The sequence below is a fragment of the Terrapene carolina genome, unplaced genomic scaffold, assembly GCF_002925995.2.
Source record: "Terrapene carolina triunguis isolate 2854851 unplaced genomic scaffold, T_m_triunguis-2.0 Scaffold85, whole genome shotgun sequence".
Lineage (NCBI taxonomy): Eukaryota > Metazoa > Chordata > Testudines > Emydidae > Terrapene > Terrapene triunguis.
The window spans coordinates 19,133,295-19,146,571 of NW_020664436.1; the positions used below are offsets into that span (position 1 = coordinate 19,133,295).

General features: G+C 41.0%; 1 protein-coding gene across 1 annotated transcript in view; it reads right to left on the reverse strand.

The window, feature by feature from the left end:
- Positions 1–13,277, reverse strand: part of RYR2 (ryanodine receptor 2) — a 512,764-nt gene that overhangs the window by 199,243 nt on the left and 300,244 nt on the right. The window contains exons 51-53 of the mRNA XM_026649522.1: positions 11,699–11,789; positions 5,989–6,129; positions 4,368–4,531 (exon numbers count right to left, since the gene is read on the reverse strand). Of these exons, the coding sequence (XP_026505307.1) occupies positions 4,368–4,531; positions 5,989–6,129; positions 11,699–11,789 (396 nt within the window). The remainder of the gene's footprint in view (positions 1–4,367; positions 4,532–5,988; positions 6,130–11,698; positions 11,790–13,277) is intronic.

Below are 13,277 nucleotides of genomic sequence, written 5' to 3' on the forward strand. Positions count from 1 at the left end.
GGCTTCCCCATACAGATTCTGATACAAAACCCACTGACATCAGTGAAAAGCCTCCTATAGGCTGGAGACATATCAGTTGGAAGAGACAGAGGAAGAGAAAGACCTGGGTGTATTACTTGATCACAGGATGACTATGAGCCACCAATGTGATGAGACCATGAAAAAGGCTAATGCAATCCTAGGATGCACGGGGTATTACCAGTAGATACAGAAAAATGTTAGTACCATTATACAAGGCACTGATGAGATCTCATCCGGAATACTGTGTGCAATTCTGGTCTCCCATGTTTAAGAAAAATGAATTCAAACTGAAACAGGTGCAGAGAAGGGCTACTAGGATGATCCGAGGAATGGAAAACCTACTTTATGAGAGGAAACTCAAAGAGCTTGGCCTGTTTAGCCTAATCAACAGAAGGCTGAGGGGAAATTTAGAGAGAAGGCTGAGGGGAAATATGATTGCTGTCTATAAATACATCAGAGGGATAAATGCCAGAGAAGGAGAGGAGTTATTTAAGGTAAGTGCCAATGTTGATACAAGAACTCCGCAGCATAGGGCAGGGGTCGCAAGCTGGAGGATTCTCTGCGACTTGAAGTCTTTAAATCACGATCTGGAGACTTCAACAGCTGAGATAAGGGAAATTGGGTGGGTCAGCTTTTGTGGCCTGCATCATGCGGGAGGTCAGACTAGATGACCATAATGGTCCCTTCTGACCTTAAAGTCTATGAGTCTATGAGAACAAAGGGCAATTAACTGGCCATCAACAAGTTTAGGCTTTAAATTAGATGAAAGTTTCTAACCAACAAATGAGTGACATTTTGGAACAGCCTTTGAAGGGGAGCAGTGGGACAATAAACTCGAGCTTGATAAATTTATGGAAGGGATGATGTGATGACACTGCCTACACAACTGTGAGTGGCCTATCAGCGACTGCTAGCAGGAAATATCCCCAATGGCTGGAGATGGCACACTAGATGGGGAGGACTCTGAGTTACTACAGGGAATTCTTTCCCAGGTGTCTGACTGGTGGGTCTTGCCAATGTGCTCAGGGTCCAACTAATTGCCATATTTGGGGTGGGAAGGAATTTCCCCCAGGCCATATTTTCAGAGACTCAGAGTTTTTCACCTTCCTCTGCAGCATGGGTCACTTGCAGGTTTAAACTAGAGTAAATGATGGATCCTCTGTAACCTGAAGTCTTTACATCATGATTTGAGGACTTCAGTAACTCAGCCACAGGTTATGTGTCTATTACAGGAGTGGGTGGGTGAGGTTCTGTGGCTTGAGATGTGCAAGAGGTCAGACTAGATGATCACAATAGTCCCTTCTGTCATTAAAATCTATGAGTATAATGACTTATAAAATGTACTGAAGTTTTCTGATATGGGTTTAGATTATTAACATCAACTTATTTGTGTTTTAAAATATATTTCAGTTCCTATTTTCCAGAAATACAGTGCATATTATATACATAACGTAAATTCACTGTCAACCACCTCTTGTTAAAGCATATTATAAACCTGTAAATTTCATTATGTATTGAAATACTGCAGTTTATAGCCACTCAAAACGGTACAAATTTCAGATCCCATTGAATGCCTAAAAACCATTCAATATGAAAAATAATAAAATCAACATGAAAATAAACTAGCAATCTTTCAGGTGTGCAAGAGGGTACTGAAGTTGAAGTTGATTTACGACTACAGGAAGAGCAGTAATACTTTTCTTCCAAACAAAAACAAATACTATAGAACAGTGGTCACCAACCGGTCAATCGTGATCGACTGATCGATCCTAGAGGATCTCCCAGTCGATCGTGATCTCTGGCAGCACAGCGGGGCTGCCGCTAAGACAGGCTCCCTACTACCTGCCCCGCCCCCACGCTGCTCCCGGAAGCAGCCAGCGCGGCCCCATGGGCAGAGGGTAGGGCTCTTGCAGAGAGGGGCAGCACGTGGAGCCACGTGCCAAACGCCCTCCCGCCCAGGGGCCACAGGGGCGCGTTGGCCCCTTCCAGGAGCGGCGTGGGGCCGGGGTAGGCAGGAAGCCTGCCTTAGCAGTAAGTGCTGCCCAGCAGAAGGCCACATCCCAAACCAGCCCTGAGCCCCCTCCCGGAGCCAGCACCCCAAACCAGCCCTGAGCCCCCTCCCGGAGCTAATACCCCATACCCCCCCGAACCCCGAGCCCTCTCCTGCACCTCAATCCCAGCCCTGACCCCCCTCCCAGAGCCAGCACCCCCACTCCCTCCAACATCCAAATACTCTGCCCCAGCCCTGACCCCCCCAAGCCAGAACCCTGTACCCCCTCCAGCACCCCGACACTCTGCCCCAGCCCAGAGCTCCCTCCTGCACCCCAACCTTCGGCCCCAGGCTCAGCCCAGAATCCCCTCCCACGCGAACCCCTCAGCTCCAGCCCAGAGCCAACATGTCTTCCCAAACCCCGACCCGAGCCCAGTGAAAGTGAGTGAGGGTGGGGGAGAACGAGTGACGGGGGGGGGGAGAGACGGAGTTAGTGGGGTGAGAATTTGGGGAAGGGGCAGGGCCTCAGGGAAGGGGCAGGGAAGATCCTGGATTGCACTTAAATTCAAAAAGTGATCTTGGGCGTAAAAAGGTTGGACACCACTGCTATAGAACATTTTTTAATGAACAATTTATCATACAAAGCAGTCTCCTACACTTGTGTTCTTACAAAAGAAAAGGAAAATTGCTTACTGATAATTGTTTGTCATAGTACCCTCTTCTCCCATTCTATGACAGCGGATTAAGGGATAGACAGTGCTATAGTGCCATCTACTGGGAAGCAAGGAGAGTCTGTCCTTTAATCCTTTGTCATAGGATCAGAAAAAAGAGAGATGTACAACAGTAATTATTCCAAGTAGTTAACAATTAGTGTAGTACTGTGCAAAAATGTATCCAGGTACGAAGTAGGAAGAAGCCACACAAAAATCATCATGTGTTCTCAGCAGGATTTTTTTGGTTTTTGTGTGTGTGTGTGTGTGTGTGTGGGAGGGGCACGATACAGACTGCATAAAGTCACAAATATAACAGATTGTAGCTGTTCACCTATAATCACTTCCAAAGAGGGTTAGGCATGGCTAGTACTTAGATGGGGGACTGGCAGGTAAACAGCTCATGATGGAGGTGATATTGGTAAGGCAGTACTTTCTCTTTTGAACCAATACTACACCAATGCCTTAGTATGGCGCTAAGGGAAAACTGTGATGCTTGAGATGATGTCTTTTGAAAGAGGTTAAAAACCAATCTTGACAAATCTTGGTCCTTGAAAGTCCCATAACAACACTTTTTAATAGAGAGCAGTGTGGCCACCAGAGAGTTGGGCAAACTCTAATTATTTGGTTATTTATATTCTGTCTACCTAAAATTCACCCCCGCAATATCAATTGGATAAAATAATCTTCATTTCATGTCCTAAATGGTTGTGTAAGTTATGTAGTTAGACACTTCGCACATTAAACCTCACAGGTGATTGTACTTTAGTGGTGGGCAACATGATTCCTCTATTCAGGGCTAGATTGAGGCTTTTGCAGCCACCGTCACATTATGGGCGCATGTGTGCATAAGCCCAGTGCACCAGTGGCAGTGATTCGAGGTATTCTGCCTGTTGAGTGCTGAGATAGACAGAATGTCTATAAGGGTGCTTGCACAGCCATGCCTAGAAGTGATCTTGTGGAAGAGGTAGTGTGTGGTCTTATTTCTGTCAGGTTTGTATCACCATTGTGTGTACAGAAGTATGGGGCTATGGCCACATCCAGGATGTTAAATCCACTTGGGCTTTGTGCACTTGGGGTGTATAGAATCGCTGGATCGTGCACTCATAGGACACAAACAGTGGGATTCTGGCTGCCCATTGCAAAGATGTGGCAAGCTAAAGAGAGGGCTCCTTCTGCCCACTTCCCCTCTTGGCACAACTATGCAAAACAGCCAGAACGTGGCCTGTAGCTTGGAATCCTTCCGGATAAAAAGGCATTACATAAATGTACAATCACCACCACATTTTGCAGAGTAAAATTTAAGTGTCAGTCGCAGGAATTTGGTACTTGGCTCCCATTAACTATTAATTATTATTTACTTTTACAACTCCCAAAAGTGTGCTAGGTGCTTCCTAGAACAAATGGGTTCGGGTAGTTTAATTTCCAGGCTGAAAATTTATCTCATTTGTGGTAAGGTGCCCAAGGAATATATAGTGAACCACTTGTGGCTTTCATGTTTTACAACCAAACAAGCCCCACATTTTATCTTAAGGATGGTAATTCAAGGATGGGCATGTACTTATGTGTTTTCTGTACTACCATATTTCAATTACAGGCTTAAACTGTTCATGGTAAAAATGAGCTGCAACAGAAAAAGTTCATACTTTGAGGTATCAACAGGTTGTGGGTTAAAGTTCCCATCTGAATCCATTGAAGCCTGTTTTTCCATCATACTGACATAATTGGATTCCATGTAGTCTGGGGGTAAAGCTCCTGCAACTGCACTCAGGCAGGGCAAAGCCAGTTTGAACAGTTCCTGTTCATACTTCTGTGGAGAAACATGGGATAAAAAGACACAGTGTTGAATGGAGATTGTTTCCATTATTGCTGAAATTGATTCATCATTATAGCCATACATGAAACCAAATTGTCATGGAACAACTTTTTTACTCAATGTGAAATAGAATCTCAGTTCTGAAAATAAAAGAAACTGACATCTGAACTACAATGAAATACTACTGAATACTGAAGCTAGACTTAGGACCAAATCCTGCTTTCATTGAAGTCGATGGAAAAACAATTATTCACTTTGGTGGGAGCCAGACTGGTCCCTCACAGGGTGCCAGAACAGAGTAAAGCAGAGGAATATCCAACACTTGTCCAAGAACCTGGATTTTCTATGCCAAATGGCTTCCCATCATGGTGAAATCCTCATCAGGTTGGGGGGAAAAAAACACTATATAATGTCCAAATGTATTATCTAGTCTTGTTGAGCTAAGGTATAGATGATATTTCAAAGATAGTTTAGCTGATGTTTAAAATTTTTAAATAATCATGAAAAAAATAGCTGTAATAAACATTTGTGTGATTTAAATTTATTAAATTACCCAATATTTTTTTCCTTCCAAGGAGGAAAAAAGCCCTGAAGAGATAATATGATGGTACTTATAACAAATTAAACTTAATTTCTAGATGCATTTCATTAGTGCTACTATAGTGTCTAATATAGGGCCTGATCCTACAAACTCGTACTCATATAAGTAGTCCTTATTACAGTGAGTGGGTCCATGGAACTGAAAGGTCCTATTGTGTCAGCAAGGATTAATTATGCTTCCCCTCTTAGTCTATAACGGCCATTGCAAAGTTAACCTTTGTCCTGATAACCTTCAACACTACAAGGCCCAATTTTCCCCCTTACCTGTGATGAGATAGGTGATGGGGAGGACTGAATAGAGGTGGGGTAGGACTCTGGTGGGGATTTGGTGGAGAGGTGAATTAACATTTGTTATATTAATGCTGTTGCTGCATTAATTGATTTCATCTGTGGTAACAGATGGGTCTATCAGTGTGTTTTTAAAGATTGTCAAGGACAGATCGTTGGAAGGGCTCTCTTACTGTACAGTAATAAGTCATATAAACAAAAAGACAGATAAAATGTAAGGGTATACAAGATTGGACCCACACAGGATTGCATGGATACCATTTTATTTTTTTAATGATTATATTTATCATGGAAGCAGCATATTCCTTGACAAATTGTTAAACCTAAGCATGTTGAGGATCTTATATGTATACACTATTATTAGCCATTTGATTAAATAGTATTAAAAACACATAGCTTTAGCACATGCTGTTTGCCACATAATCTGTTGTGCATGTAATTGATGCAGAAGAATTTATAATAAAATTACATAATTTTGATGTCATTAACTCAAGTTGAAATATATACTTTGATTAGAACTGATCAGCCTACATTGTGATCATGGAGAACTACATAAAAATTACCTTTTGAGACAGGGCATCAAAAATACCCCAGAACAACTTTCTGGATAAATGAAGTTCTTCTTCTGATGCAGCACCAAAGTTGCCCCACCCACTTGGCAGGCAATAATACTTCCAGCATCTTTCATAATGATTTGTCAGCAACTAGAACACAAAATATTTGGAAAGCATCCAAAATATGTAATATAAACACGATCAATTATCTATCCTGACATTCAAACACTATACGATCCACACAATAATGACACTAGAACAATCTCTCAATTCATTCAAGGAGTTCATGTTCTAATATACTATTTGCCTTTAGAATCCAATACAGAAAATTATTACTAATAATTACAATTTTAAAACGGTGGCTAAGCATTTTAAAGTTTTCCCAATTCTTAATAGTCTGTAATTTTTTTAGATTTCAGATGACTGTTACCGCTTAACTTTAGATGGCACATCTGTTGTCTAGTGCTTAAGCATAAGAAGGTGAGGTCCTCACCCTATTGAAGTCAATGGCAAAGTTCCAACAGACTTCAATAGAGCCAAGATATCACCCAGAGTGTTTGCATCCTGCATTTTATTCTGGACTCTACCAATGACTGCTGAAGGAAGAAAAGACAAGACTCCAGGAATGAGATTTAACTAGGCAGCAAAATTATTAAGCAATACATCTTGGAACTATCCAGCAATAACTCATCCAGTGCAGGTCATCCTTCCTTCTGTAATCCATATAATTTGGTAAAAGACTTCTGTCAACCCCCAACCCCTTTCTTCTGCCTGGTTCCAGAATCCCCTTGTATGAAGGATAAGTGGGTAGGGAAGAAGGGGTTGTCTCCTCACTGTACTAGACATTAGGAGTTCCATCCCCATTCTCCACCTTCTTTAGGAGCTGCCTTCTCCTAATCTGCTTCAAATCCAGTTTTTCAGGGAACCAGACTGTCTAGTGAACAAGCATTTGCACTGGACACCTGCAAAATTGTGATAAAATGAATTTAAAAACCTAATCTCTTTCCACCAGCTCCCTGGCCTGCTGAGAGGAAACTGAAAAAAACCTACATTGCCCACGCCAATTTGGCACTAAGGGAAAAATTCCATCCCAACCCCCAAAATACTGGCAGGCCCAAAAACCTGGTCTTCCTCTAATTCCAACTGGCAGAAATGGGGAGCTTTTTCTCAGGGCACAGAATGGTGCCCTGGACAGGGGGGAAGGGTTTATAAGCCCTCCCTTGGGTGGACAGGGGCTAGTAAGTTTATGTTGCCTCCTTCTGACTCATCCATCAGCCAAAGAGTCCCCCTCTTCCCATCCTCAAGTCCACAAACAGACTGGGTTCCCATGAGGAGGGGAAGAAAGGAGGAGGAAATCTTTAAAGGGGCCAAGGGATTTATTTTCCTCCCTGCTGATCCAGGCAAAGCCTCCCACCTCTGAGGCTGAGGAAAGGGGAGCATTTTGTGACCTTTGTCGAATCTGTTCACCTCTGAGGCACTGAGTTTACCCATCTGGGAAACAGGTATAACTAATACTTACACCTTGTGTATCTCAAAGGTGTATTCTTAAACTTAATTGAGATAAACTGCTTTGAGAATTTAGATGAAAGATGCTATAAAAAGGATAAATAATTATTTTAATCCTTCATGATTCTCTTAAGAACTGAACATTAAAGGTGCTCAGAGAAATAAACTCCTTGAAACATGGCAATTTTTGCTTTTAACTTTAACATTGATTGTAAAAGTTGAAAACAGAAGTGTGAAAAATGAACAAATAGTACAGAAATCTAGGAATGACAGTCAGGTGTACAGCCTGCCTTTCTGTTGGGTCACCTAGATGTGCACACTCCACTCCCAACAAACCTATACATTCACAGCGAAGGGAAAACAGAGTCTTTGTGTCAAAAATGGCTAGGGCTGCAGGGCTGTCACGGCGGTGGTCTTGGCCCAGCTCCCCAATCTGGGCATTGTGACCTGAGGCAGATTTGGCAGACTACTGAGGAGAGATTTATGTCAATTGTATTTAAAGAGGTACAGATCATTGAATTTTCATACCCATGACTTTACCCACCATTTCCCCTGAACTTCTAAGTTTACTAAATTTACCATGGCAGTGCCGTGATTTTTGATAAAGAACGCTGTGACAAATCTGCAGCGCTAATAATGGCAACGGCATCATTAAATATTCCTAAGAGCATGTACGGGTGTGTTTTGGGAAGCAGTACTGTTAGAGATATGATACAGTAAAAACTTAACTAAAATGTTGCACAATCAAAATGAGTTATGTGACAGATAGGAGGAGACTAAAAATAATTTGTATTAAATAATAAGTATTTTTGATAAGTGGTCCGAAACATTAAGTTCAACACAGGCTGCTGGAGATTATTTTATTTCTGCACATAATTTACTTTCTATACAATATTTTTTTCTCAGAAACCCTGGGGCAGTCTTAAATCTAAAGAAGTTATTTATGTTGAGAGCAGCATACCATTTATCATCCTGAAGGCATACTGATATGCCTGTTCTATGACAGAAGATACGTTGTTCTGTGACAGAAGTTCTTAACCTTTTCCATACCATGACCCTATCTTACAACAGCAAAGAGTTTCAGGACTCCCCTTTCCATCTGGCTATAAATGAAAGGAAGGGTGGTCAGAGTCCCTTGAACCTGATTGCCCCACCCTGAGGCTCACCCCCAGGCTGAGAATGTATGTTCTACGAAACTTTTGTGAAAGGCAACAAAAGTGAATTCTTGATATTTTGAAATTGCCTTCACCAGAAGGCCAGCACCTGTAAAGTAAAATTTTTGTCAGCACTGCAAAAGTTGCTGAGTCAGACTCTTAAGAGCAATAACAGAGCACCAGGGAGCTTCATATTTTTTTTTAAATTATCAGAAAGAAGAGAAGTGGCATTATAAAAGCATGATTCCATTGTGTCTGGAATACACCTTTTGGAAAGCTCTTGGTCCCTATTTTCATTCTATTTTAGTCTTCTGGGCTGGAATCCTGAGATTATTAGAGGTTCAAAATAATGTCACTCATGATGTATTGTCACTAAAGTGGAGGACTCTTTAGAATATCTAAAGGACAGTTCTTGGCATGGAAGTTAAACAACGGATATATCATTCTCTCTTTACAGGAGAGTTCCAGGGCATAAAAGAAAAATATTAAGCTAGATTTTTTTTAAATTCATCTATTTCAACAATCCTGCAGAGAGAAAAAATGTTCCATAGATAGATGACTCCACCTACCGTAAAGTAAACAAACAAAATATTCTGAGTTACAGCCAGTATACGAGGCACCAGACCTTCATCTTCTCATAAGTCAGAACAAATCACAAGACACAAAACTGAAAATACATAGTACATTATAATAGAGATACTAAATTCAAAGTTATAACTCCCTGGAATCTTCAGAAAGTCCTGCAGGGGAGGGAGGGAGGATTTTGACCACAACCAAAAATGTAACTATATATTTGTAGTCCAGGTGTACTGCTCCCATGGATTTAAAAAGCGAACCCAATGTTGTAAGTATTTTCAGAACTAAACAAAGATCAAGATCAGGGGGAGGGATAGCTCAGTGGTTTGAGCATTAGCCTGCTAAACTTAGGGTTGTGAGTTCAATCCTTGAGGGGGCCACTTAGGATGCTAGTGAAGGCAGGGGGCTGGACTTGATGACCTTTCAGGGTACCTTCCAGTTCTATGAGATAGGTATATGTAATGGGAAGCACCTAAATCTTCATCACACCTGTAGAATCATAGATATGACAATTTCCTTCCATATCCTTGGGAGACCTTATTGAATTAAGTTTAAGTATCTTTAGCAGCCATTGTATTAAATGAATGAATTAGTGTTATTGTGGGGCAAGACTGTATGTAACCTCTTGAGGAAGGAGATGTGACAAATGTGAGAACTGGGGGTTCAAAGGACTACATTAAACAATGTGCCCGACAAGAATTGACTTTTTGGAACAAAAAGCGTTAACTGGTTTTCCTGGGAAATATCTAGGGGGAGGTGAATGCAAATCCCTCAACTCCAGTTATGCAAAAACCCAGTCTTTTGCAGCTATGCCCTGTGTGCTGCTGATCTATTACTGAAGACCAAGATCAAAGGCCTGAGCTGTAAAAAGAAATGGCTGCTCTGCCCAACCTATGTGCAGGTTCTGAATCTGAGACAGACATGACCTTGTAACCTCTGGGACAACCCAGCTATGGGTTTTGAAGGACTGACACCTACCAGAGCCCAAGATTGGAGCTGGGGTGATCTCTGGTAAGCTTTTAGAATTCATGTAGGTTTTTTAAATTATTTTTAATACTTTTTCTCTGTAATGCTTTCACCTTAAGAATAAACCTGCTTGCTTATAATGAGCTGTGTGGTTACTTGTAACTGAGGGCAATCACATTGTTCATAACCCCCAGAGAAAAAAACAAAATGCAGACACATGCCTTCCATGCAGTCTGGCGGGCTGAGGATACCACAGTGTAGACAAGAAACTCTGCAGCCTGGAAAACCCCCAGTCAAGAGGGAGAGAGGCATAAGTCTCTACCCAAGAGAGGTGACAGATGAAATTAAACATGACCTGCTTCTTATAAAAGGAAGGAGAAAAGGCCAAATAAAAGGAGAATAGCTGAAATGTCTTGCCGAAAGCTGTGTTCGGAAATCATCAGAAGCGAGTTTTCATAGTTCACTAAAAAACAGTAGGATATAAGGTGGTGAATGATTCAGTTCTTGGCACACTAAGGCTTTACTCTGAGGACTCTGTGTTGAGGATCTTGTCTAAGTAAGTATATAAGTGTATCCCTTCATGGAGCAGAGCCGCAACCAGCATCAACAGGAGACGATAAAACCTTTGAAGCCTGAAGACAACTTGAATGGTAGGAAAAAGATCTGGATTCCTCAGACATCCCAGCTATCAGGCCTCATCCTCAAAGGAAACCTGCACAACACTTCCAGAAGATGAGCCTGGGAGCTTAAATTCGTAACTTTGCTAGACACTAAAAATCATGGTCTTAATTAAGACACTGCATTTATGGCTTATTACAAAATTCTATAACCCACTAACCTCCCTTTTTGTCCTGTGACTATAGGGATGTTAACAGGCCACTTCACCTTGAATGGTTCCCCTTAGAGTATGTACGAGCGACTTATGCTAAACTATCTGCTCAATCTTGTATTTAGCGGTGACACTCTGAGTTCCTTTCCCAGACCTGAAGAACAGCTCGGTAAGTTCAAAAACTTGTCTCTCTCGCCAACAGAAGTTGGTTCAATAAAAGGTATTACCTCACCCAGCTTTGTCTCTCTAATATCCTTGGACCAACACGGCTACAACACTGCATACAGAGAAAATGAGTCCATTTTCTGGGAGGAGAGAGACTAAACACGCAGAGCCCAAGCTGGAGATCCTGGGGAGCCACCCAGAAATTTTCATGACCTTGCTCTATTTATGCCTTGGAATCATCTCTCTCACCCTCTCTCCATCTTGTTTCTTTTTTTCAAGGGCTTGAAGAAAGGACAGAATTAGAAGGGGAGTCAGAGATGAGGCATGAACTTTATGCTTCCATGTGGACTGATCAGAAGTGAGCATTAGTGGCTGTCACAAAGAATATTCTTTCTCCTTGCTTCCTGCTAGAGTGATGACATGCTATTGTTTCCTCTACCAGATGGAGGCAAGGCAACATACAAGTAATAGTACATTGTATACAAGAAGATTAAAATATACCTTTACTGTAAACCACACATACCTTCAGAGGCATCTTTGCATGCTCATTTAATAGAGGAACATCAAACACTAATCTCCTCAGCAAGTGTTGCATCATGGAAGGCCTCAGTTGGCTGTAGGTAGACAGACAGTTTCAACAGAGCATACAACTAGCTTTTATGCAATAAATAGACAATGCATTAAAGTAACCACACACTCCAAGGATCTGTGCCAATTGTCCTATTCCTTCAGATATTCTCAAATCCATAAAGTGATGTAATTTTGTTGGTGACACAGCAGATTAAAAATGTGTGGGAAGGAAATAGAGAGCAAACAATAACAGAGGCATTCTAAACAAAACTTCCAGAATATGCTACTTCCAGCTATGTTCCAGTGTGAACAACATAAATTACCAAAAAAAAAAAAAAATTGTGAAAACACAAACTCTGAAATAGAGAAGAGGAGGACAGGTGCAAAACAGAAAATGTAATATTCCGATACTATATTTGATTATCACCATGCATACTGTAACACATAAAAAAAGCACATAAGAATAATATTTTGCCAATATTCTTGCACTGAAGAAGCCATATAAGCTAAGTTTTGACACTGTGGATGTACTATACTAGGGCCAAAGAGTATTGGGCATCAGCTGGAAAGAGAACAAACATCAGTGATTTGTCTATATGCCACTCTATAATAGGCAGAGAATATACATATAAAAAGTCTCTCAATAACAGCAAACTGTGAACAGATACGATATTGACATTATCAAGATTAAAGTATTGTTATTAACTAATATGAACTAAGGTTTAGGAAATATGACCTTTGAGAAAAGGTTAAAAAAACTGAGCATGTTTAGTCTCGAGGAAAAGGGGGGACCACAGCCTTCAAATATGTTAAGGGCTATTAGAGGGAGGAAAGTGATCAATTGTTTTTGATGCTCACTGACAGTAGGATAAGTAGTAATTGGATTTATATGCAGCAAGAGAGATTTAGGTTACATATTAGGAAAAATCTTTCCAACTATAAGGTTAGTTAAGTACCCGAATAGGTTACCAAGGAGTGTTGTGGAATCCCCATCACCTGAGTTTTTTAAAAACAGATTAGACAAGCATCTGTCAGGGATTGTCTAGGTAAAATTGGTCCCACCACAGCACTAGATGATCTCTCATGGTCCCTTCCCACCCTATATTTCTATGATTCTATAATATATAGCATAAAGAATCCAGTACACTGCTTTTATTTGCCCTGAACTTCAAAATTACCACTAACAATACAAGAAGGTGTGTCACTTTTGAACTGACTGGGAGGTTAATTAGGAAAAATCATGTGGGTTAAAATTTTCAAAAGTGCATAAATGATGTAGGTGCCTCAGTCCCACTGAAAGTCAGTGGGACTTAGGTTCCTGAATGCTTGCACATTTTGAAAATGGGACCTGGGCATGTTTGAAAATTTTGCACTTGGGCTGCTAGACTTGAGAAGGGAGAACATAGGCAAAAATTCCAAGATGGAAAGAGGGTGGCACTAATGCAACTGATAGGTTGGAAAGTGTGCTGATCGTGAACTACTATGTAATTAAAGATCAGATAGGATTTAAAATGTAACTGATAACTGAATAG